This window comes from Gavialis gangeticus, unplaced genomic scaffold (genome assembly GCF_001723915.1).
Source record: "Gavialis gangeticus isolate Ggan-Ray unplaced genomic scaffold, GavGan_comp1, whole genome shotgun sequence".
Classification (NCBI taxonomy): domain Eukaryota; kingdom Metazoa; phylum Chordata; order Crocodylia; family Gavialidae; genus Gavialis; species Gavialis gangeticus.
In genome coordinates, this window is record NW_017729025.1 from 29347198 (window position 1) to 29369074 (window position 21877).

The 21877-nt window shown below is 41.1% G+C and overlaps 1 protein-coding gene across 1 annotated transcript in view; it reads right to left on the reverse strand.

The window, feature by feature from the left end:
* Positions 1-394: 394 nt before the first annotated feature.
* Positions 395-21877, reverse strand: part of HHIPL1 (HHIP like 1) — a 25962-nt gene continuing 4479 nt past the window's right edge. Inside the window, exons 2-8 of the mRNA XM_019518585.1 lie at positions 20861-21004; positions 18674-19002; positions 16560-16686; positions 15814-15959; positions 10696-10777; positions 8762-8844; positions 395-1564 (exon numbers count right to left, since the gene is read on the reverse strand). Of these exons, the coding sequence (XP_019374130.1) occupies positions 927-1564; positions 8762-8844; positions 10696-10777; positions 15814-15959; positions 16560-16686; positions 18674-19002; positions 20861-21004 (1549 nt within the window). The 3' untranslated portion in view covers positions 395-926. The remainder of the gene's footprint in view (positions 1565-8761; positions 8845-10695; positions 10778-15813; positions 15960-16559; positions 16687-18673; positions 19003-20860; positions 21005-21877) is intronic.

A 21877-nucleotide genomic window follows, 5' to 3' on the forward strand; every position in this document is an offset into this window, starting at 1 on the left:
GCACTTCAGAAAGGATGTGGAGAAGCTTAAGAGAGTCCAAAGGAGGGCCATGCACATGATTAGAGGCCTAGAGACTAGGTCATATGAAGAGAGGCTGAAAGACTTGGGACTGTTTGGGTTGGAAAAGAGAAGACTCAGAGGGGGCTTGGTGGCAGCCTATAAATACATCAGGCCCTGAGGAAGCTTTTATTCACCAATGCCCCACAGGGGAGGACAAGAAATAATGGGCACAAGCTGATTGAGGATCACTTCAGGCTAGACATAAGGAAAAACATCTTTACAAGTCGAGCGCCAAGGGTTTGGAACAGGCTCCCTCCAGAAGTGGTACAGTCATCCACCCTGGCGATTTTCAAAAAGCGTCTTGACGCCCATTTTGCTGGGGTCATCTGATCCCAGCAGTCTTTCCTGCCCCTTTCCTGCCCAAGTGCAGGGGGGCTGGACCTGATGATCTGTAAGTCCCTTCCAGTCTCTAACATCTGTGAAACTACAGGTGACAGAACAGTTAAGCAGGCAATGTGAATACTGACATAAGCAAAAGGGTAATGAGCCATTTGAGAATCCTTTTTGGTAGAATACTGCTAGACGTGCCTAAAGATATGCAGTGCTTCATTCAATCTGAGATGACAAAGGAGCACATCTTTTTATTCCATAATCTCTTACCTGAGGATATTTTTTCTTCTACCTGTAATCCAATCCCTTGCCATATATATACTGAAATGATAATTCATTGTACCTTCTCTTCCCTCCAATACACACATTATGGAATGTAAAGGAACAAAAAACTATGAGTTACATAGACCAGATGTAGCATCCTCATGGGTAAATACAACCTTGTAAATGCATCCACTGTTTAAAAAGGGCAAGGGGGGAGGAGGGGAAGAAAGATGAGCTCACAGTCCATTTCTGCATTTCCTGATGTGCTGTTATTAATTTTCAGTGTCTGTAACATCTTCGTGACTGCATATCACACCTGCATCTTCTTTATGGCTGCAGTTGTGTTTGCCAATGTCTGCGTGTACGCACTCCAGCAGGTTCTGCTCCTGTCCCGAACACTGAACATCATCAAGAAGAATATTAAGTGAATCCCCTTCCCCAAACTCTGCTTTCTTGGTGGCCCTAACAACATGGGGGAACCCTAACTGATGACACACCACTGCTGCTGCATGAGAGTTCCACAAGTCATCACAGACTGTGCCCCACTCTCCATTGATGTAAATCTCCACCCTTCCCCGGTCTCTTCCTCTTGCTTGCCTGTTCATCAGTCGCACCGCACCATTCTGGGGTTGTGGAGGAACACTGGGTTTTTTCTTCCTCCGCCCTCTTCTTTCCCCACTCTTTCCTCCTTTCCTGGGCTTTGGGGGCTTGGTTGTTGACTTTGGGGGCTTGGTTGTTGGCGTTCTGGTGGTAGTCTGCAATCTATTTTGATTTCTAAGAAGGTCCAAGAGTTGTTCGATCCAGTCTGGAGTAGTGGCATGGGGGGCTTCAGGTGTTGGCCGACCCCTCCCTGGAGCTTTGGTGGTGGGTCTTAGTCTGGGGGGTTGGGTTGGTATTTTTATAATAAGTTCTGTTAAGGAAAAATGGAGGTTATAATGAATCTGTAGAGCTATGGCAGCTAAAAATAACTACATAAAAATAGAGCTTACAGCTTATGCAATTCCTCTCATGTGGCTCCCTTACATGAACGGGGTAAGTAATCAATAACTTTTTAAGCCAATATTTAATCAGTTAAAAATTTCCACTGTTTTTAGGAATGTTTGGCTACCACAGATGACTGCACCACTCTATGCCAGTAAGTAAGACAAAAAAGATGATACATTAACAAATTTCCATGCATGATTTAATAACAGGATATAAGGTGTCAGCCAAGGTGTGTGCATTAAGAGTCACAGTTAAAGTCTGAAGTTTCATGGTTAGGAATAAAGTCCCCTGCCTCTGCTCCTGGCTCTCACAAAAAAAGCATTTGTAAAGACATGCTTCTACTTCTGCTGTCCTCTTCATTACTAATGATTGGATCGTTACCAGATTGTGAGAGCTCTGGCCTCCCTACTGTGTCAGATGCTTTATTCAGTGGGGCTGGACTCATGAACATTCAAAATCAATTCTCTCTGGTAACTGGAATGTGCAAAAAGACCTGGGTTGCCAGGACGACACAAAACAAGTTTTTTTTTAAAGCAGCCTTGAACTACAAAGGGCTGAAAATACTTTATTGCCTCAGCTTCCAGAAAGTTACCGGACTTGCTTATTCATACAAACTCTACTTTTAACTTAAAAATAAACTTAGGCTAGTCAAAGGCGATAGATGCATCATTCAGAATAATAGTCAACTGAGTTCTGACAATGCCACATGCACTTGAAAAGATATCATCACTCCTTGACTTGTATCCTAGCACTTACTCCTCCAACTTCACTCATCATTCATTTTATAGTAAGCAGAAGAAAAGAAAGTGACAAAAATGTTTTCCTAACTTGAGAAAGGAAGACAGAACAAAACTTTACCACTGTATTTTCTTAATGTGGAAGCGCAAACTGAAAAATCCTGAATTTTGAAATTTACATGGAAAACAACTTATAATTAACCAAGATTAAACTGTTTTGACATGAACAAAGTTAAGAACGTTTACCAATTGTATACTGAACATGCATATAAGAATATTTTTCTAAGTCTGAGATTTTCACATTTCTAGAGAGAGTATACTGAATGCAATCAATGCTACTTTTGGTTTTGGTTTAAATGCTTGTTGCACTAGCTGGGCTTAACCCTTCAAGGCAGGCAAGCTCAACCTCTGGCCCTCAGGCCAAATTCAGTACATGGGGCTCTCCACAGGTCTGGAAATGTGGTGGCAGGACAGCAGTGACCACATTCATTGTTGTGGCTTCCCGAGCTGGCACAGAGCACTAGATAATGCTTGTGAACCAACTCTGCACAGCAAGCATGTGCTGGATCTCGCCCCTGAATCAGCCCTGTGCCCCTCATCCAGCCCAAAGGGCCAGAAAGTTAAGCACCACTCTATAAGGGCCTAAGTGTTTGTCACTGAAATCAAAGCAGTAGGAACTGTTAATGCATTTTTAAGGTTGTACAGTTACAATTAACTATAAAAAATGTGAAAGCTCCCTACAGTAATATAGTATTAACCTACTCACAAACAAGTACAGGAAATATTGCCTAGGTGGTTAAATAAATACTACAGAATACAATGGATATAGCATTTCCTGGCTCTATTTTAATTGTCAAAATTTAATAATGCATTTATCTGACTTCATTTAATGTAAGTGACTAGATTCTGTACCTTTAATTCACCTACATTGTTGACATTGCAATGTTTAACAGTACAATACTGCACACAATCAAAAAAGCCTGAAGTAATCTATGAATCTTTCCAGACATGTAGGTGATTAAATGATCAAAAAGATTCTTCTGAGAGTATTTTCCTCATCCTTTTCCCACTTCCAAGTACTGGGAGCTCAGGGTTTGGACAAACATAAATCTGGAGCTGTTTTAAATAGAGAAGGGGGACTCTTAATCTAAACACTGCAGCAGCTGTTATATTCCAACAGTTATATGTGCACCAGTGGAAACAGGCATGGGGGAGGTGGACCATATAAATGTAGCAAAACTGCTCCAACTTCAACCCTGGATGAAGAGGTGCTAAGGCTGGAGCTGTTTTGCTAAATTTGTATCACTCCCAACTTGTCTACATGTAACTGGTAGAATGTAACAGCTGCTGTGCACTCCCAATCTGCAGTTCCCCTTTTGAAATGGCTCCAAATGTTTTTCCATTCCCTCACATCTTTTCAGTCCTCTTTGCATCCTTCTAATAACACAATACTGAGTCTCCTACAGTGCACTTCTCTACTCAGAGACTCCCCATAATTCATTGGTTTCTCAGGGGAAAGTACCACCGAAAAACAGATCCCACTGCAGAAATGGTGACAGGTAACCCATAAGAACATACAAATGGCACATTGCTTCAGATCAATGGTCCATTTAGCCCAGTATCCTGTCCCTCACAATGGCAGGAGCTGTTCAATGGCTATACATAGATCTATCATCACAGTAGTGTTCAATGGCTATACATAGATCTATCATCCATAATCTGCCTGGTCCCCTTTTTAATCTGACTATGCTATCTGCATCTACCACCTCCTATGGCAACGAAGTATCACGTGAGTTTCAAACCTGTCTCCTACAAATTTCACTGGATGCCCCCTGGTTCTAGTATTTTGGAACTTAGTGAATAACAGTTCCCTTTCCACTCTGTCCACATCCTTCATAATTTTATAAACCTCTATTATATCCCCCCTCATCCTTCTCCTTTCCAAAATGAAGACTCCTAACCTTCCTAGTCTCTTCTGGTATGGCAACTGCTCCATCCCCCGATCATTTTGATTGCCCTTCTCTGTACCTTTTCTAATTCTACTACATCCTTTTGAGATGACAGAGACCAGAACTGGAAAGTAATCAAGATGTGGGCGCACCATGTATTTGTATAATGGCATGATAAGGTTCTCCATTTTGTTTTCAATTCCCTTCTTAATTATGCCCAACATTTTACTGGCTTTTTTGATTGATGTTATACATTAAGCTGACATTTTCAGAGAACTATCTACAGTAACTCCAACATCTCTTTCCTGACAACTAGTAACAGCTAGTTCAGAACCCAGCATCAAATACTTACAGTGGGAGTTATCTTTTCCCCATGTGCATTGGCTTGCAATTATTGACAATAAAATTCATCTGTCATTTTTTTGCCCACTCACTTAGCTTGGTATGTAAGATCTTTCTGCAGATTTGATTACCCAGAATAATTTGGTAATATCTGCAAACTGATGATTTCACTATGATTCACCGATTTCCCCGGTTTCCAGATGATTGATGTACATTTTGAACAAAATTGGACCAGGCACAGATCCCTGAAGGACCCCACTTCTGACCTGAAAAGTGACTATTTGGCTCTACCCTTCACTTCCTATCTTTTAACCAGCTCTCAGTCCACAAAAGAACCCTCACTCCAATCCCATGGCAACTCCATTTGTTTAACAGCCTTTGATGAAAGCATTGTCAAAAGCTTTTTGAAAGTCCAAATATACTATGTCAATCCCTTTGTCTGTGTGTTTGTTAACACGCCAAAAGAACTTCATCAGATTGGTGAGGCAAGAGTTCCCTTTGCAAAAACCATGCTAACTTTTCCCCAGCAGATTATATGTCCATGTGACTGCTGATTTTATTCTTTATACACATTCTGCCAACTTGCCAAGGATGGAAGTGAGACTCACTTAGTTCCCAGGATCACATCTGGAGTCCTTTTTGAAGATGGATAGTATTATGTTAGCAACCCACCAGGCCTCTAGTAGATAGGCCTTTTGTAACAACAGATTACATACTATTGCCAACAGTTCTACAATTTCGCCTTCGAGTTCCTTTAGAATTCCTGGGTGAATGCCATCCAGTCCTGGTGACTATTGGTATTTAATTTATTGATTTGTTCTAAAACTTCTTCTGTTGTCACTTGAACATAGTCCAACTCTTCAGACCTATCTACTAAGGAGGACTGATCTGGCATGGGAATTTCCCTAGCACCTTCTGAGGTCAAAACCAATACAAAGAATTAATTTAGCTTCTCAGCCACGGCCTTATCACCCCTGAGTGTACCTTTTATACCTTGGTCATCTAATGGTCCCACTGATTCTCTCACTGTCTCCCTGCTTCTGATGTCTTTAAAAAAGTTTTATGAATAAGTTTAGCATCTTTTGCTAGACACTCCTCAAATTCTTTTTTGGCCTGCTCCATTTTACTTTTACGTGTGACCTGCTAGATTTTGTGAGCTTTCCTGTTTTTTTCGTTTGGGAAATTTTTATGCAATTTCCATTCCTAAAGTAGTATATCAGTATGGTAGTTGTTTTTGGCTGACTCTAGAATGATGCTGCAATGCTGAATGGGATTATGGTACGGTTGCTATTAAAGAGTGGCTTACCAAAAGATACCTCTTGAACCAGGTGCTATGTGTTACTTAGGATTAAGTCAAGAATGGCTTTTTCTCTTGTGGGTTCCCAGAAAAGTTATTACATCCAAAATGTTATCTTCACATCTCACTCTGATGATGTATTTACCCAGTCTATGTGAGGACAGTTGAAGTCTCCTATTATTATTGCTTGTTCCATTTTAGCAGCTTCTCTAATTTCCCTAATCATATCATAATTGGGACTACAATCCAAGTACTATATTCTTTTTATTCAAGAATGGCATTTCTATCCACAGGAATTCTATGGTAGTTTTCCTTTCAGATAAGATTTTTGTGTTGCTACTGTTTACACTATATTTAGCATACAGTGCCACTCCTCTATCTGTATCTCCTTGATAGTAAAACAGGGATTCAAACCTGGGGCTGGGCCAGGCCAGCAGATGGAAGCTGGGTCCTCAGTGCTATCACAGAAGTGGCCGAACACTGAGGACTATCTGCTGACTCGGCTACCCTGGGTTCAAATCCCCAAACAGTAGTACTCTGTCACTTCTGTATTATTTGTAACCTGGTATAACAGTATCCTATTTATTATCATAACAGGAGGGATGTGGACAACATAGAGAGGGTCCAGAGGAGGGCCACCCGCATGATCCGGGGACAACAGGGCAGACCCTACAATGAGAGACTGCAGGACCTGAACCTGTTCAGCCTTCACAAGAGAAGACTGAGGGGGGACCTGGTCACCATCTATAAACTCACTAGGGGGGACCAGAAGGGTTTGGGAGAGACCTTGTTTCCCCTAGCACCCCCTGGCATAACAAGGAATAATGACCACAAGTTGTTGGAGAGGAGGTTTAGATTGACATCCACAAGAACTACTTCACAGTCAGGGCGGCTAGGATCTGGAGCCAACTTCCAAGGGAAGTGGTGCTGGCTCCTACCCTGGGGGTCTTTAAAAAGAGGCTTGATGCGTACCTGGCTGGAGTCATTTGAGCCCAGTTTTTGTCCTGCCCAGCCAGGGGGTCGGACTTGAAGGTCTACAAGGTCCTTTCTGACCCTAAGTCTATGATTCTATGATCACCCTTCCATCAGGCCTCTGAGATACCTATTATATCAAAGTCACCATTTAATACAAGGCATTCTAGTTCACCCATCTTATTTTTTAGGCTTGTGGCATTCGAGGAGAAGCACTTAAAAATTTTGTCCCCCCTCATCTGCCTGTTACTGCTTGTGCTATTTGACTTGGATATTAGGGATGCATCTACACATGCACTTAATGTGCAGAAAGCTTACTGCTCAGTAAAATACTGCACAATAAGCTTTCCCTGGGAGCGCGTCTACACGTGCGCCTATCGGGAGAAAATTTGCTCCTAATGGGAGCAGTTCAGGGCAGGGCTACTCCTGACCTGCGCTGCTCCCATATGGCAGCCAGGGAGAGCACTAGACGCCCCCATATGCCAGCTGGGCTGGCAGGGGTCACCAAGGTCCGGCCTGGGTCAGGCCAAGGTCAGGCCTGGGCTGGGGGGAGAAAGCTGTTCCACTTCTAGGGCAGCTGCTTCCCACCCCACACCCCTGCCCCAAGCATCTGCCTCCTGCTATCTCTTTGAGATTAGAGCCAGGGCTGGGACACTGTCCCCTTCCCTGGCAGCTACCCACTGCTGGGGCCCAGCTCTAAGATTGGAACATTGTCCCCTTCCCTGGCAGCTGCCAATTGGAGTGTGGCCTGGAAAGCAGGCAGCTGCCTGGTGGAGGGGACAGTTCTTCCACCCCCTGCTGCCTGGGAGCAGCTGGAGTACTGTGTCCAGTTTTGGGCTCCACAGTTCAAAAAGGATGTGAAAAAGCTTGAGAGAGTCCAGAGAAGAGCCACGTGCATGATCAGAGGTCAGGAAAACAGACCTTACGATGACAGGCTGAGAGCCATGGGGCTTTTTAGCCTGGAAAAGTGCAGGCTCAGGGGTGACCTGATGGCCACCTACAAGTTTATCAAGGGTGACCACCAGTTTCTGGGGGAACATTTGTTCACCAGAATGCCCCAAGGGATGACGAGGTCGAACAGTTATAAACTACTGCAAGACCGTTTCAGGCTGGACATAAGGAAGAATTTCTTTACTGTCCAAGCCCCCAAGGTTTGGAACAGCCTGCCATCAGAGGTGGTTCAAGCACCTACATTGAACACCTTCAAGAGTAAATTGGATACTTATCTTGCTGGGATCCTGTGACCCCAACTGACTTCCTGCCCTTTGGGTGGGGGGCTGGATTTGATGATCTCTGAGGTCCCTTCCAGCCCTAATGTCTATGAAATCTATCTAACTGTGCACTACTGCACACTAACTAATGCACAGTAAATCTACTACCTGTATTTACAGGTAGTAGAAAACCATGCATTAGCTTATTTTAATGCACAGTAGTTGCTGTGCATGGTTACACAGTGATGCCTTACTATGCAGTAGGTTAGTTTACTGTGCAGTAAAGCATCTTGTGTAGATGGCACCCGAGATGTTCCCAATCAAAAACCCATGCTACTCTTCATGAGACAGGGAAAACAGGCATGAATGGGAAAAGGTCATATAAGAAGATAAAGTTGACATAGAACGTTTATTATGGAAGGAAGTGGTTAAATAATTCATACTCAAATGATTTATCTGAACTAATTTTTTATATTCAAATGCTTTATGTATAAATCAATGTTAAGAATACATTGAAGGGTGAAGCTCTGGGCAGCCTGCATCTGCACAAAGACAGAGAAATATATTTATTGTTTACTAACATGCATCAATACTACAAAACAACAAGTTACTTACTCTCTTTTGGCACAAACTTTAGAAGCCTGCTTTTTACTTTCACTGGCAAAGGCTCAACCTGGCATTTTCTTGGTGGCGCTCTCCTGTGAAAAAGACATAATACAAGATGAATTGCTTTCCAGTGGTATCAGGAGTATTCTTCCTGTCCATTGCATCCTTAATGAATTTAGCATCTACAAGGAAAAACATTCTATTTAAATCATCCAAATAGTCTCCTTAACACTACAGAAAAATCCTATTTTTTTCCAGGTATCAGAGAGTTCAAATATTCACGAGCATATGAAATATTTTGACTCCATTTTAACCTACCATTGCCTAATCCATCAAGGTAAGAATCATTAGCAGGCTTAAGCAATATGGAAAGAGGTGACTCAAACTGAAAAGATAATTATAAAGCTACACAATATTTATTATCTGAAATGAGAGCCACATTTCACATGCAAGTTCCTAAGCTATTTCCATAGAAACACGATGACATTAAATTATTTATATATTTAAAACAAAATCACAACACTTCACTTTGGACCATAATCAACATAGCAATAAAAAGGGGCTAGACAAAAGTATTTAAATGAAAAAAAAATCCGGAAGTCAATACAATGAGTTGCTCTTTTAAGCAGCACCAGAAGTGTATTCACTTCATGTCAGATTTCTACATTCAGTGTGCCTTTTATAGAAACATTCCCTTAAGATGATGCATCAATTTGGCACAAGCTTGTTTGCCATAGCAGTGTCCCTCCCTGTTGAGCTGCTAAACCCGGGAAGCAACCATTTTTCCTCTCTTATGTTTGTCTTGTTACGTTGATGGCCTCTTCTGAAGATTTGCAAAACTGTGCAACAGCTGGATAAATTATTCTAACTTTACACATGCACAAATACAGTACATAATCCCTACAGGAGAGAGTAGTGTGTATATATTTTGTCTGGGAATAAGAGTGCAGTAACTGGATGTGAAGAACGCCTCTCTCGCTTACTGACTTCTAGATATTCTACACTCTTGTAAGCCATTCTACAAATTCTGAGCAGCAGGGAAGTGTGGGGCTGAGAACACGTATCAGTCATTCTTAAAGACTACATCCATTTGGGCACAAGTCTGAAAGAGTAACCCACTGTAAAATAGCAGCTTAGTTTTTTAGAAGACAACAGTTTATCCTCACAATCAGCAAAAAACAAGTAACCTGCTGAAAAGCAAGTCCATGACCACCAGCGGGTGCAGACAGCAAGCCTTATGGGAACCAAGAACATCAGCATGGTGATGCTTAGGCTAGAAATAGATGTCACTAAATGAAGCAGATCATCTGTGCTGGGATATGTCTCAGCATAACTGATCCACTTCACTGAGCAAAACACATTGCCTGCTGTCCCACCTGTTGACATTGTAGGGTGAAAGATATGTTCCCCCACCTCCAGGGATGTGTTCCCAGCAACCTCTGTGGTTCCTGGGGAATGCCAAGGGCATGTCTCTAGAAGCAGGGAAAGCCAGGCATATGCTCCCAGGATTTGAGGCACTCAATCCTCCACAGGAATTTGTGGAACATATAGGATTAGTCCCCTGAAGCTCTGGGAGTGCCTGCCTGGGGTGGTAGGAGAGTGTGGGAAGTTCTGGGATGCCCATGCTCTCCTACCATAAAATAAATAGATATCCATTGCAATGAAGCAGCACAATATATGCAACCAAATGTATGAACATCTATTAGCTGTCACTTTGTGCCACTATTAAAATTTTTATGGCGGCACAAAGACAATGGAAGACAACATCTGTTTCCACCCTTTGGCAACAGCTCTCCATTTTAAGGCCAACCCTGATTAACTGTTACTGTCCGACGAGGAGCTAAAGGAAATAAGAGCAATTTACTTAACCCACAGTCATCAATTACATTTGAACCCAAGTCCAAAGAATCAAATTCAATTTTTGTAATAAAAGCTTTTCTTACCGAGACGTGTCTACTATCTTGTAAACTACTCCATTGGGAGCAGTGGCACTTGGAATCCCAGTAGACATGAAGTAAAGTTCTCCTTAGAAAGATACATGAAAACAGATATGAAAGCTTTCCATGAATGTTAGTTCTACACAGAGTGAAAGCATTATCTCTGCATCATACAGCAGCAGCTTCAGTGCCAACAGCATAGCTTCAAAGGAAACTCCGAGAAATGTATTCATATCTTTGTTACAAGTAATCAAAAAAAAAATGATTGGTATTCATAAATATATTCTAGAACCATAACATAAGAAGTACTTTATGTGGATATATGTTTACACATTAACATAAATTATTTTGACAAATTTTCATTAAATATTAAGGCATCCAACACACCAACTATCAACTGAGTCTTCTGTGCAATCACTTCATTCATTTAATAACGATTCCCTCCTGAATACTGTATGTTAACATAAAATGAACTACAATTAAGATTGTTCATTTATCCCATTGGATTAATTTATGCAGGAGCAACACTATGATTCCTGAATCTTTAGTCTGCTCTCATACATGGGATGTGTATCTCATGAGAAAGGCAATAGGATTGTCACAGCTCTGATCAACTGAACAGTTAGGGCTGGACATTCATCCAAAAAAACTGGCCAATATTTGCTTCATTTTTAATTTTTAAACAAAGTTCTTTTGACTGTGTTTGCATTCCTCTCATGTTCCCTTTGTGCAAATAATCTAGCAGATTCTGGCAAGAGTACAAATTTCAAAGTGTCTGTTACACAATATTCAAGGTAAGTGAACTTCCAAGTAGAGAAACAGGACTACTCATCTCAGGAACCCAGCTTAGTAATCAGTCTGTATGGGTACACACCACTTGAGCAATACATTGACACAGAAAAAGCAGATTATAAAATACAACAAAATGGACAGGATGGTTATGTACCAAGAATTAAATTGCAAGCATTTTCAAGTAATTGGAGAAAAATGCTTTTTAATAGTTCCATTTTTATCAAGTAGATTAGATGAAGATTATTCATACAGCCCCATCTACCCTGGAGAATTTGATGCCACAACTCACTGATTTTCCCACTCCCTTTGTCGACCAGCCTGCCTGATAAATCACGGAAGCATAGAAAAGTAGGGCCCTCAAGACATCAACTTGTTAGACGCTCTGCCTGAGGCACAAACACCTCTGTTTAAACCATCCCATACAAGGTCTGTCTAACTTATTCCTAAAAACTATACAATCAACCCCTTGCACAAGTACAAGGCATGTTGCCCCTAACATGCCAAGAGTGTCCTAACTTGCCATAAGTAAAGCAGGGGGAGTGAGGGCTGTCAGTGTCCTGCCATTGCAATAAGGTTGCACTGCATTCTTCATCTCCTAGAGCAGTGGTCTCCAAACTTTTTTGATTGCGCACCCCTATCAGTAAAAAATTTTTGAGCATGCACCCCCAATATATGTATATTTATATAAATATACATATAAATAGAAGTTCTAATATTTTCTTCCTGCACCCCAATGAATCGTCTTGCACACCCCCTGGGGTGCACACACCCCACTTTGGAGACCACTGCTCTAGAGCATAGAGAAGATACTCCATGGCCTCAGACACATTGTAAAGGATATTCTCTGGGCTCCTCAGGGCTCATCACTCAGGAAAGCAAAAAGGATACACAAGGCAGTTGAGATGGGGAGAGGAAAGGGGAGGGTGAAGGCTAACCTATTAGATTCTTTACAGAGTCTCCTAAGAGCACAGTGAAGATGAGAAAAGGAAGCAGCAGAGCCAAGATCAGGTCAACACAGAAACTGAAGTGTACCTCATGTGGAAATCCTGAGGTCTTTACTCTGGTTTTGCATTGTGTTTACTTATGGAAATTCCCCAGGCTCTCTCATATTTTGTCCCTGCAAGTGCCATGACTCATGTGTAATTTTCCAAATATCTGCATCTGATTAAAGTCACTGCCCTACTCACAAATTCAAACATGCAGACAAACTGAACCAAGCAATCTAATTCTTACACATGTATAACATCTGGCGGTGGTGCCAATCCTTTGGTATGAGGATGAGTCTTCCAGTACATAAGGGAATCAATGGTGAATCTGTAGCTGACTGAGAAGGCTGATTAATGATCTGAATGTCTGACCGCATATGTGGCAAACAGTTCTATGAGGAAGGAGTAAATCCTGATGATGTCAGGTCACAGCTCTTTCCCTTGGTCTCTCTCATCTATCTGCCTCTATAATGAGGCAAGTTTGCTCAAAATGACTGGTGTCTTGTCAAACATCATGGCACCATTGGAGCAATTCAGTGCTTGAGTCTCCCAGGTATGATGTTAATATCACATTTCTTCATATTGGCCTTCAAGGTGTCCTTGTATCTCCTATTTTGCCTGCCTCTAGAGCGCTGACCATCAGTGATTAGGAGTATAGGACCCATTTTGGAAGCTAGTTGTCAGGCATCTTTACAACATGTCCCAGGTATGTAGTCAATCAGGTGCCAGTGTTCTGAGCTGGGGATGCATCCCTGCTGTCTTCCGTTTGTTGCTTTGGCAGGATAAGGAGTTCGTGATGATGAGATCATGTTCTGAACACTTGCTCAGGAGAAAAAATCCATTTGAATTGACTTTCCCCACCCCTTCCTTTCCCAGAGTTCCTTTCCATAGCTCAGGATCCCTGTCCACTCTAGCACTAAAATTGCCAAGAAGGATTATCTTATCTTCTTTGGGAACAGATGACAGGACTTGGTTCATTTTAGAATAGACTTCTAGACGAAGTTTTATCATCTGCATCAAGGGCAGGGGCACTGATGGCTGCTGCATGTTGTCTGTTGGTCAGTTGAAGATGACGGCTCATGAGATGCACCAATTCTGGCACCTGAGTAGCGATCTTGGGCTTGATAGCAAAACCAACACCATGTCTTTTCCTTTCCAAAAATGGTAAAAAAACAAAACAAAACAAAACCCTATTTCTTATACATGCTATACACAAACCAGTGGTTGACAACATTTTTCAGCAGTGGGCTGGGGAAACCCAGCTAGGGTCTGAGGTAGACCAGCTCCAGGGCCTGTCCACTGCTGCTTCTCACTGGCCATGGCCTGGCACAGGCAAAGATCCTGATCACCTGGCTGTGACAAAGCTCATCCTGGTCATAATGTGGGCAAAGCCTTCCACTGCCCAAGCCTCCCAGCTCTGCAGACAAGATCAAATAGCTCCAGGGGCTGGATCTGGCTTGCAGACCCTAGGTTGCCAACCCCTGATGTAGACACAGTTCCACCATCTTCCTTTAGTGAGTTGGTTGTCAAGATTAATTCAGTTTTACATGAGTTCCATAAAATATACAAAGATGTATGTTTGCAGTTCCATGGGAGAGTATGTTAACACTCTAAGGAATAACCCTATAAATTAATATTTCAGTAAGGAAAGTGCTATCCAAATCACTGACAAGTAAAGTTATAAATCAAACTCTCTGCAGATGCCCAAGAAAACCCAAAAGAAAGAAATATACTAAATTAGAGATACCTTTTCTCTCCATTTTACTAAAATGAGCACGTAAAAAAGCTAAAAAATGGGAAAATTGTATATGCAGTTATTCCCCACCATCTATGTCAAACATCATCTGCTCAACCTTTCAGGAAAAACAATGATTTTTAGAAACATACTTCAGAGTTCTTGGCAAGAGTCATTACAATCAGAAGCCAACAGACATTTCAATGGATAAAAGCACAAAATCCCAAATTTCAAAGTCATCCATGCTGCTGCTTAGCAACCACGCTAAACATTTGTTGCGCAACTCTAGTCTGTCTACAGCTATAAATTATATAGTGTGTTTGGCCTTTCAGTCCCAAGCAATTAACAAGATCAGTGTAGTAACAGAGATAACCAATGACAAGTTTTGCCCTAAGATCCTCTATTCCCTTGACTTCAGATCATATGAACTCACTCGTGCAGTATAAACTGTAGGTAACTTATTTTGAGATCTCTCTAAAAATATATTTATTTAAAACATAACTAAGGCCAAATCCTTTTTCCCTACTTAAGCAAAACTCTCATTGACATTAACATAAGATCAGCTGGAGGCTGAAGCTAAAAGTAAAGATAACAAGTGTTTTTAATTCGTAGATTGCCAGAAACTCTAACAATGTAAAACCCATTTGTAAATTTCCTTTCAAGTAAACAATATTCTAGGACAGTCTAAGCAAGTTTCACTATAATGTGCTTATTGCAGATTATTTTCTGTTACCCATTAATAATGTCATGGCCAGTCAACAGGCAAGCCAAAAGCATTAACTTGTATCAAATACCATTCTTCTTGCACAGCCTGCTAGTACTAAGGTGCAGTGTCTATGGTTTTCTCAAGAGTCAGTTTGAGTTTTCCCTCTCTAAATTGTCTTTAAACATATTTACTCCATGTATTCACTGTCTTCTGAAATGACAGTGGTTCAGGAGGTAAGGTACATGAATCAATGTAAAAATATGCCAAGCGGACTTCCTGATCTCTTGTGACTGCACTTTGGCTGCTCAGGGAAGATGACACTACCTGAAAATTATGAGTGTTGCATTTTTTCTGGAGAACCTGTTGTCGAATGCATCTATTCTGTGACTTCTGTAAGAGCTACCTCCCAGAATCCGTATCCCTTAATCTATAAAAGTATTTTCATTCCTAGATGCAGCTTATAAACTAACTAAATCAGAGATGCATAAGCTTTTGTGAGGTGCATCTCTACCTTGCTTTTTGCCTGACTTCAGACTAACATGGCCATGGCCGTAGCAAGGGAGGGACAAGCAGAGCAACTGCCCTGGGCACCAAAGCAAAGGGATGCTAACAAGCGCTGCCCAGCCAGGATGGGGTGCAGAGCAGAGCCACAAGTGGCTCATTTAGTGGGGCACAGAGATGGGGGGAGGGCTTCCACCTCTGTGTGCACTCCCAAGCAAGCATGGGGAGGCGTCTGTCCCCCGGATCTGTGTGCAGGGCAAGGGCGGGCTGCTACTGCGGGCTTTGCCCCAGGCACCAAACTTTTTTGCTGTGGGACTAAATGTGACTAACTACCTTCTCTCTACTCACTCCTAGATATTTCACTTGAAGACAAAGCAAAATTCAGTGTTATATTATCCAATTACCTGCCTCGTCTTCTGCAAAAGAGATGATATATTGATAGTAGTTATTGATAAGACCAGGGAACACACACGTCTGCCCTGTTCCCATGCAAATTTCATTGTATTGCCATTGTCCAGTAGCACGGTTCTCTTTCAGGGACATTAAACGTCTGCAAGACAAAAATAAAATTAACTTGAATCAGGCAATTGGCAAAGATGCATTTAGTCTATCAGTGCCAGATGGGATAATAAAGAGTACCCAACCCTGTGAAGGGATGAGTGCATTCAGTTCACATTAGACACAATGTGAGCCTTATCAGTATCAGATAATTGATTCTCATGCATACATACAGTACACACTTCTGGACAAATACTTTTGGAACTATCTTCTGCAGTTGGACACTTTGCATTGGAGAAGTCTTTATGGATGCACCTAATGCAGAATACTCATTTACTGTACTCTACTTTTATCATTTTACATAAATGTCAAAGTGATATACATTTGCTTGTACTTGCACTGAATGAATCAGAAACATCTACTGCTGTTGTGATAATCACGTTAGTGCACACTAACATAGAAATGTGGTACATAAAATAGGTTACTTGAGTCTCTTGTAATAAGCAGTAAGGATTTGCACTCAGGGTATAACCAGCAAGTAGCAGCAAGTCAGCAAGGGTTACACTGCATAAGCATTTGCAGACATATGCAGCATAAGTAGAGAATTTCAGCTGGAGTTAATGCTCGCTGAGTGACTGGAACATGCACTTACCCACTCATAAAATCACCAAATATGTACAGCCCATTCAAGTTTGGAGACTCACAACCCCGATAGACATAGCCTCCTGTAACAGATTTCCCCATTTTGTGTGGATAAGCATAAATTGGAAGCACATCATCTGTGGAGGGGAAAAGATACTGTATCTCGCCTTGTTTATGTATGAGGCAGAGTCACTGTTCTACATATGAGAATGGTAGATAGTTATTAAATTGGATAGTTATTATATATGTACCAGTCCCTTGTTATGTGATAAACCAACTACTGAAGAGAATCACATTTAATTCTGTTTTTGTTTTTATTTTAGCCTCTCCAAACCACCCTGACTAATGTCTTCCCTCACCCTAACTAATGCTTTCCCTGAAATGGCTGTGATAACTAGGAGCTGCTAGTTGACCTAAGAGGCAACTGCTGTGTAAAATAATTTCATGAAGGATAATTTCTTGCTCTGTGATTAACTAAATGCTGCCACAGGAGAGGGTGAGCTGATTTCCTGAGCCTTGCCTTCCGTCTTCGAACAGGGCTGCAAGGAAATAGGATGCTCAGACCCTGTCAAGACCAGAGCCAATATCTCCTCTCTCTCTAAAGGAGGGGACCTTAACTCTAAAGAGAATCAATAGTTATGATAAGATGCCCTGACAACATCACACGCTTCATGTAAAATCCTCCTGAAAGGCCCACAAGGCATTACTAGGGCTGAGAGCATGCTGTGATCATTTTGTGGTCCAGGATAAATGCTTCTGTCTTTCCTTCCCCATCTCCTCTTCCACGCTGGGTATCAAGACAAGAGGTGTTTACTTTCCCCCCTTCTTTCCCTCTTTCATAAAAGCTAGGAAGCAGGAGAAGGAAAAACTATTTTTCTCCCTAGCCTGTTTTCCCCACTCTGTTTTCTCACAACCCTGAAGGCTTCACTCTGCCAGCTCTGGCTTGGCATGTCCTGCAGTCTCCCCTGCAAGTGCCCCTATGATGTTCAGTTGGCTCTGTCTGACCATCACACAGCTGAATTGTGCTCACTCTAATGCTTTAGAGTATCCAGTCTCTCATGTACTACTACAGTCACACTAGAACTAGTACTGATAGGACATAAATGGAGATCTAGCAGCTCTTCTGTCCCAAAGAGTACAACTCACCCCATTGGTGACATGGGATAGTGTGGGCAAGGACATCACCTCCTTGGGTCAGGTGACAATTCCTTTGTGTAGGCCAGAAAACTAATAAACCATTCTTATTAAGAAAGCCATCTCTACTATATAATATGGCACCTGATCCTGAGAGATCCCAAGCACCTACAACTCCCAAAGAGCAGGCCCAAAATGACATGTACATCACTCACGAATCCAGGAAGAGGAGAACGTATTCTATATGCACTTTGTGTACACACTAGAGGACTCATTTACAGCACGTTTTTCTCATTTGTAGCACAACACATGCTCATTCAGTATGTGGATCAAAATTTAGTCAGCTAGCATTTGTATTGAGTCCAAGTGTTAAAAATTAATTTATGAGCATTTTTGCTTTCCAGCAGGAAAAAAAGCATGTTGCATGTACAATAACTTTTTAAAAGTAGGCAAAGCAAGCAATCCACCTACAGGATTACTTGCATGCAGAAATTCTTTTTCTAAAGAAACCATTTGTGAGTTATGGAGAAAAAGCAGCAAAATATTAATGTTTCAGGGACAAGGGAGTGCTTTAAGTTAATGCAAACTGTTCCTACTTTGCAGACTTTTGATAATATGTAGCTGATGTAGCAAAATTAAAAATCATCCCATATGCACATTTGTGCAAATTACAGCAGCTCCACGAAAATTTGGCACAGTTTGGCATAATAAGCAGCATATTGAGCCAAGAAGTGGAACAGCCAGGGCATTAGAGCTAATATCATTTTTCTCATAACTCTTAATGGTAATGTATTAATGGTTATTTTATGTTTCGTTGGGTTTTTTTAGCTCAACTCACTCCCAGGCCAAGACTGCATCTGCCAAGTTTAGGCCATAAAATACATGTTTTTGCAACTGAACAATAAGCCTGTGAAAGGAAAAATTCAAAATGAAAGCACAGGAAGCAGCACAACAGGATATTAAGGTCATTTCTTTAGAAAGTACAATTACCTATTGAGGAATTGGTGCAAAGTTTTTTATCATAGCAGCTGAATCCTTCCCTTGCCCTCCAGCCATAATTTTTTCCTTTCTCTACGATGTCGATTTCTTCAAATTTATTCTGTCCTACATCTCCACAGAAAAGTCGCCCTTTCCCTTCCTTTGTATAGGGTTCACCCCTATCAAAAGAACAGCGCCACATATTCCTCACCCCATAGGCATAGACTTCAGGACGAGCTGTTGGATCATTAACAAATGGGTTGTCTGGAGGAATTCTATAGAGAGGCCCACGGTCATTATTGTCCACGTTGATCCGGAGCACTTTGCCTAACAATGTTGATCTGTATTTGTACAAAGAAAAGAGGGAAAGAGAGAAAAGAACAGCTCATTAAAAATGCATTCTTATCCAAAGATAAGTATTAAAAAAGTACATTTTAAGACTTCAATTCTGTTTCAGAAAGCATACATTGTTCGATGCACCAAAAAAATCGTGCCATTGACTATTATGGGAGCTACCCTCCTCTTTCTGAAGTAAGCTATAGCTTTGCAAGGGATGTAAATGAGAATAGGATTTGTACCATCATGCAAAAGGAAAAAAGAGAGGTAGTTAGCTGCATTAGTTTGAGGTCAGGCAAAAGGCAGGGCAAGGTGTCCCCTTGGAGCAGCAGTTCTCAACCATGGTGCCATAGACTGCCACTCAATGTTGGCACTGCTAAGTTTGCAAACACCTACATGATTCAAAAGATAAACACAGAGACTGCAAATAGGAATCCACAGTGTCGAAAACATTTGGATCTGTTGTGGTCTTGTCAAACTCTTTGCAACAGAAGAATTTCTCTCTTATTTTTCCCTCGCTAAAAACTGATTGAAAGCTAAGGGTTGACATTTTCCAAGAGGAAATGTGTTAACTGTGTTAGGCTTGGTCTCAACAAAGACTATGGATTCTTATCCCATTACCCGGACTAGCTTTTAAAACCCTATTTCCCTAAATGACTTAGTGGCTTTGTTTACCCCTATTAACCTATTCAAGCCACCTTCATCTCTCGGCAGTGTCTCCTCTATCTTTTGCATTTAAATTCCCTTCTGTTTAGAAATCTTGCTTTCTACAAGTCCATTCATAGCAGCTGTAGGGGGTCATCTCCTACATAAATTTATACCTCTCTGAACCAGTTAGAAGGTGACAATTTTCCCTCCCTTCTGCAATAGAAAAAGTGATTTAAAGGAAAAAAAATGAGGCCCTGATACTGCAGACAGTCATTTACTTGTTTAACTTTAAGCACATATCAGTTTATTTGACTTTAGTGAGATTACTCATAGGAGAAAAATTAATCTGTCAGGTAAGAGTTAGCAGAATTGGGGTCCCAGTGAATTTATTATTCATGAAAGATGTGGGCTGGACAATGCTTCAAACTGCAGCTGTCTATTTATCCCACAACGGGTGGCAGCACAAGCTTCCCCACAGTGACCCAGAAGTGAGGATTAATGGGATCCCCTGCAGTGTAACAGCAGTTCCCCTGCCCAACCAGAGACTATCCTTGTTGCTGCCAGCAAAAATGCCAGTTCTGGGGATACAGGGGTGTAGGTTGTAGCCATGTTGGTCTAAGGACATAGGCAGACAAGCTTTTTGAACCCGAAAGCTTGCTTAATAATTGTTTTCCAACTATTTAAGTTGGTCTAATAAAAGATATCAGATTCATGCGAAGAACCTTGTTTGCCAATTCTGGGGATGGTTTTTGTGACCTGAACATTAGCAAGTGAACCAAGACCCTTACATTTTACTTGGGTCACAGAAAAGGATTCAGATGGTAATGACATTTTACAACTATCAACTAGGCAGATTTAAATTAAAGGTTTGTAGGCGAAAACCTCTCTTTCCCCTGTTACCAATTAACTACACCACAAAACCCCCAGAAAACTGAATTAAGTTCAGAACATAGGTTCAATAGGTGCTTACATTAAAATCAGAGACAATTTCTGTAATTTTTTCTCTAGAGAAATTAAAATATGCTGCTCTAATTTCAGTTACAGGAATAAGCATTATATATATGTGCACATATGCATACGCGTGCATGTTGATGTATACATAATGTTAAGGAAACAATAAGCATAAGAAAAATACAGCTGTACTTCCCATAGCTTCTCTCTTCTACTTAAAAAAAGGAAGATGCAAGCAGCACACAAACACTTAGATGCTCATACTTGTTTTGAGCATTTCCAAATGTCCCAAAAGGATCACCAGCCATTCCTCCATCCCCAGTAAATATGTAAAGATAGCCATCATCTCCAAAGAGTAGCTCTCCTCCATTGTGATTAGAAGCTGGCTCTTCTATCTCTAGAATTATCCTGATCAAAAACAGGAATGAAGTATTATCAGTTGGACAAATTATAAGCAAAAGGCATATTAATCTAACACAATCCTTTACATACAAAACGGTATGAATATCAGTTCAAATGTCTCCATTCCCACATTACAGAATGTTGGTCATCACAACTCTAGAGAAACTAGTGGAGACTTTTTTCTTATGTATTATAGGCACAGAGCTAGATTTTGATCTGAACATACTTTTTAAAATGATTCATTTTTTGACCTGTACAATAAAGAACACTTGTCATCTGGAATTCTAGAAATTACAATGGCTGAGCATACTTACATTATCCCACAAAAGTTTAATACTATGGAACCATATTATGGAACAGTACTATAAAACCTATGTAACCATGTGATATTATCTTGTATTATTTTTGTCCTAATCCTCTTTCTTCCTCCTGTTTTTCTCAGTTTTTGCACCTTGTTTTAAATCAGATTTAATGATTCAGGCTTACTTGTGCATTTGTATGGTACATGGCACAATGTGGCTACAATTCTTACTTTCAAAGAAATAACTCTTTAAAATTATTAAATAATAATTATATTCGATGGTAGAGATTAAACTTATTAAGTAGAATTATATAAGAAATAATTTACCTGCTCCTGGAATGTGTTAATTACTGACTAAAAAATTATAGGGACTTTTTAAAGGGAACATACACGATCAGTATACTCATAGAATCATAGAATCAGTGAGTCGGGAGGGACCTAGACAGATCATCTAGTCCGACCCCTTGCCGTGGGCAGGAATGACACTGGGGGTGGGAGAGGTCACAAGACCCCAGCCAGGTGCCTATCCAGTCTCCTCTTGAAGATCTCCAGGGAAGGTGAGAGCACCACCTCTCTGG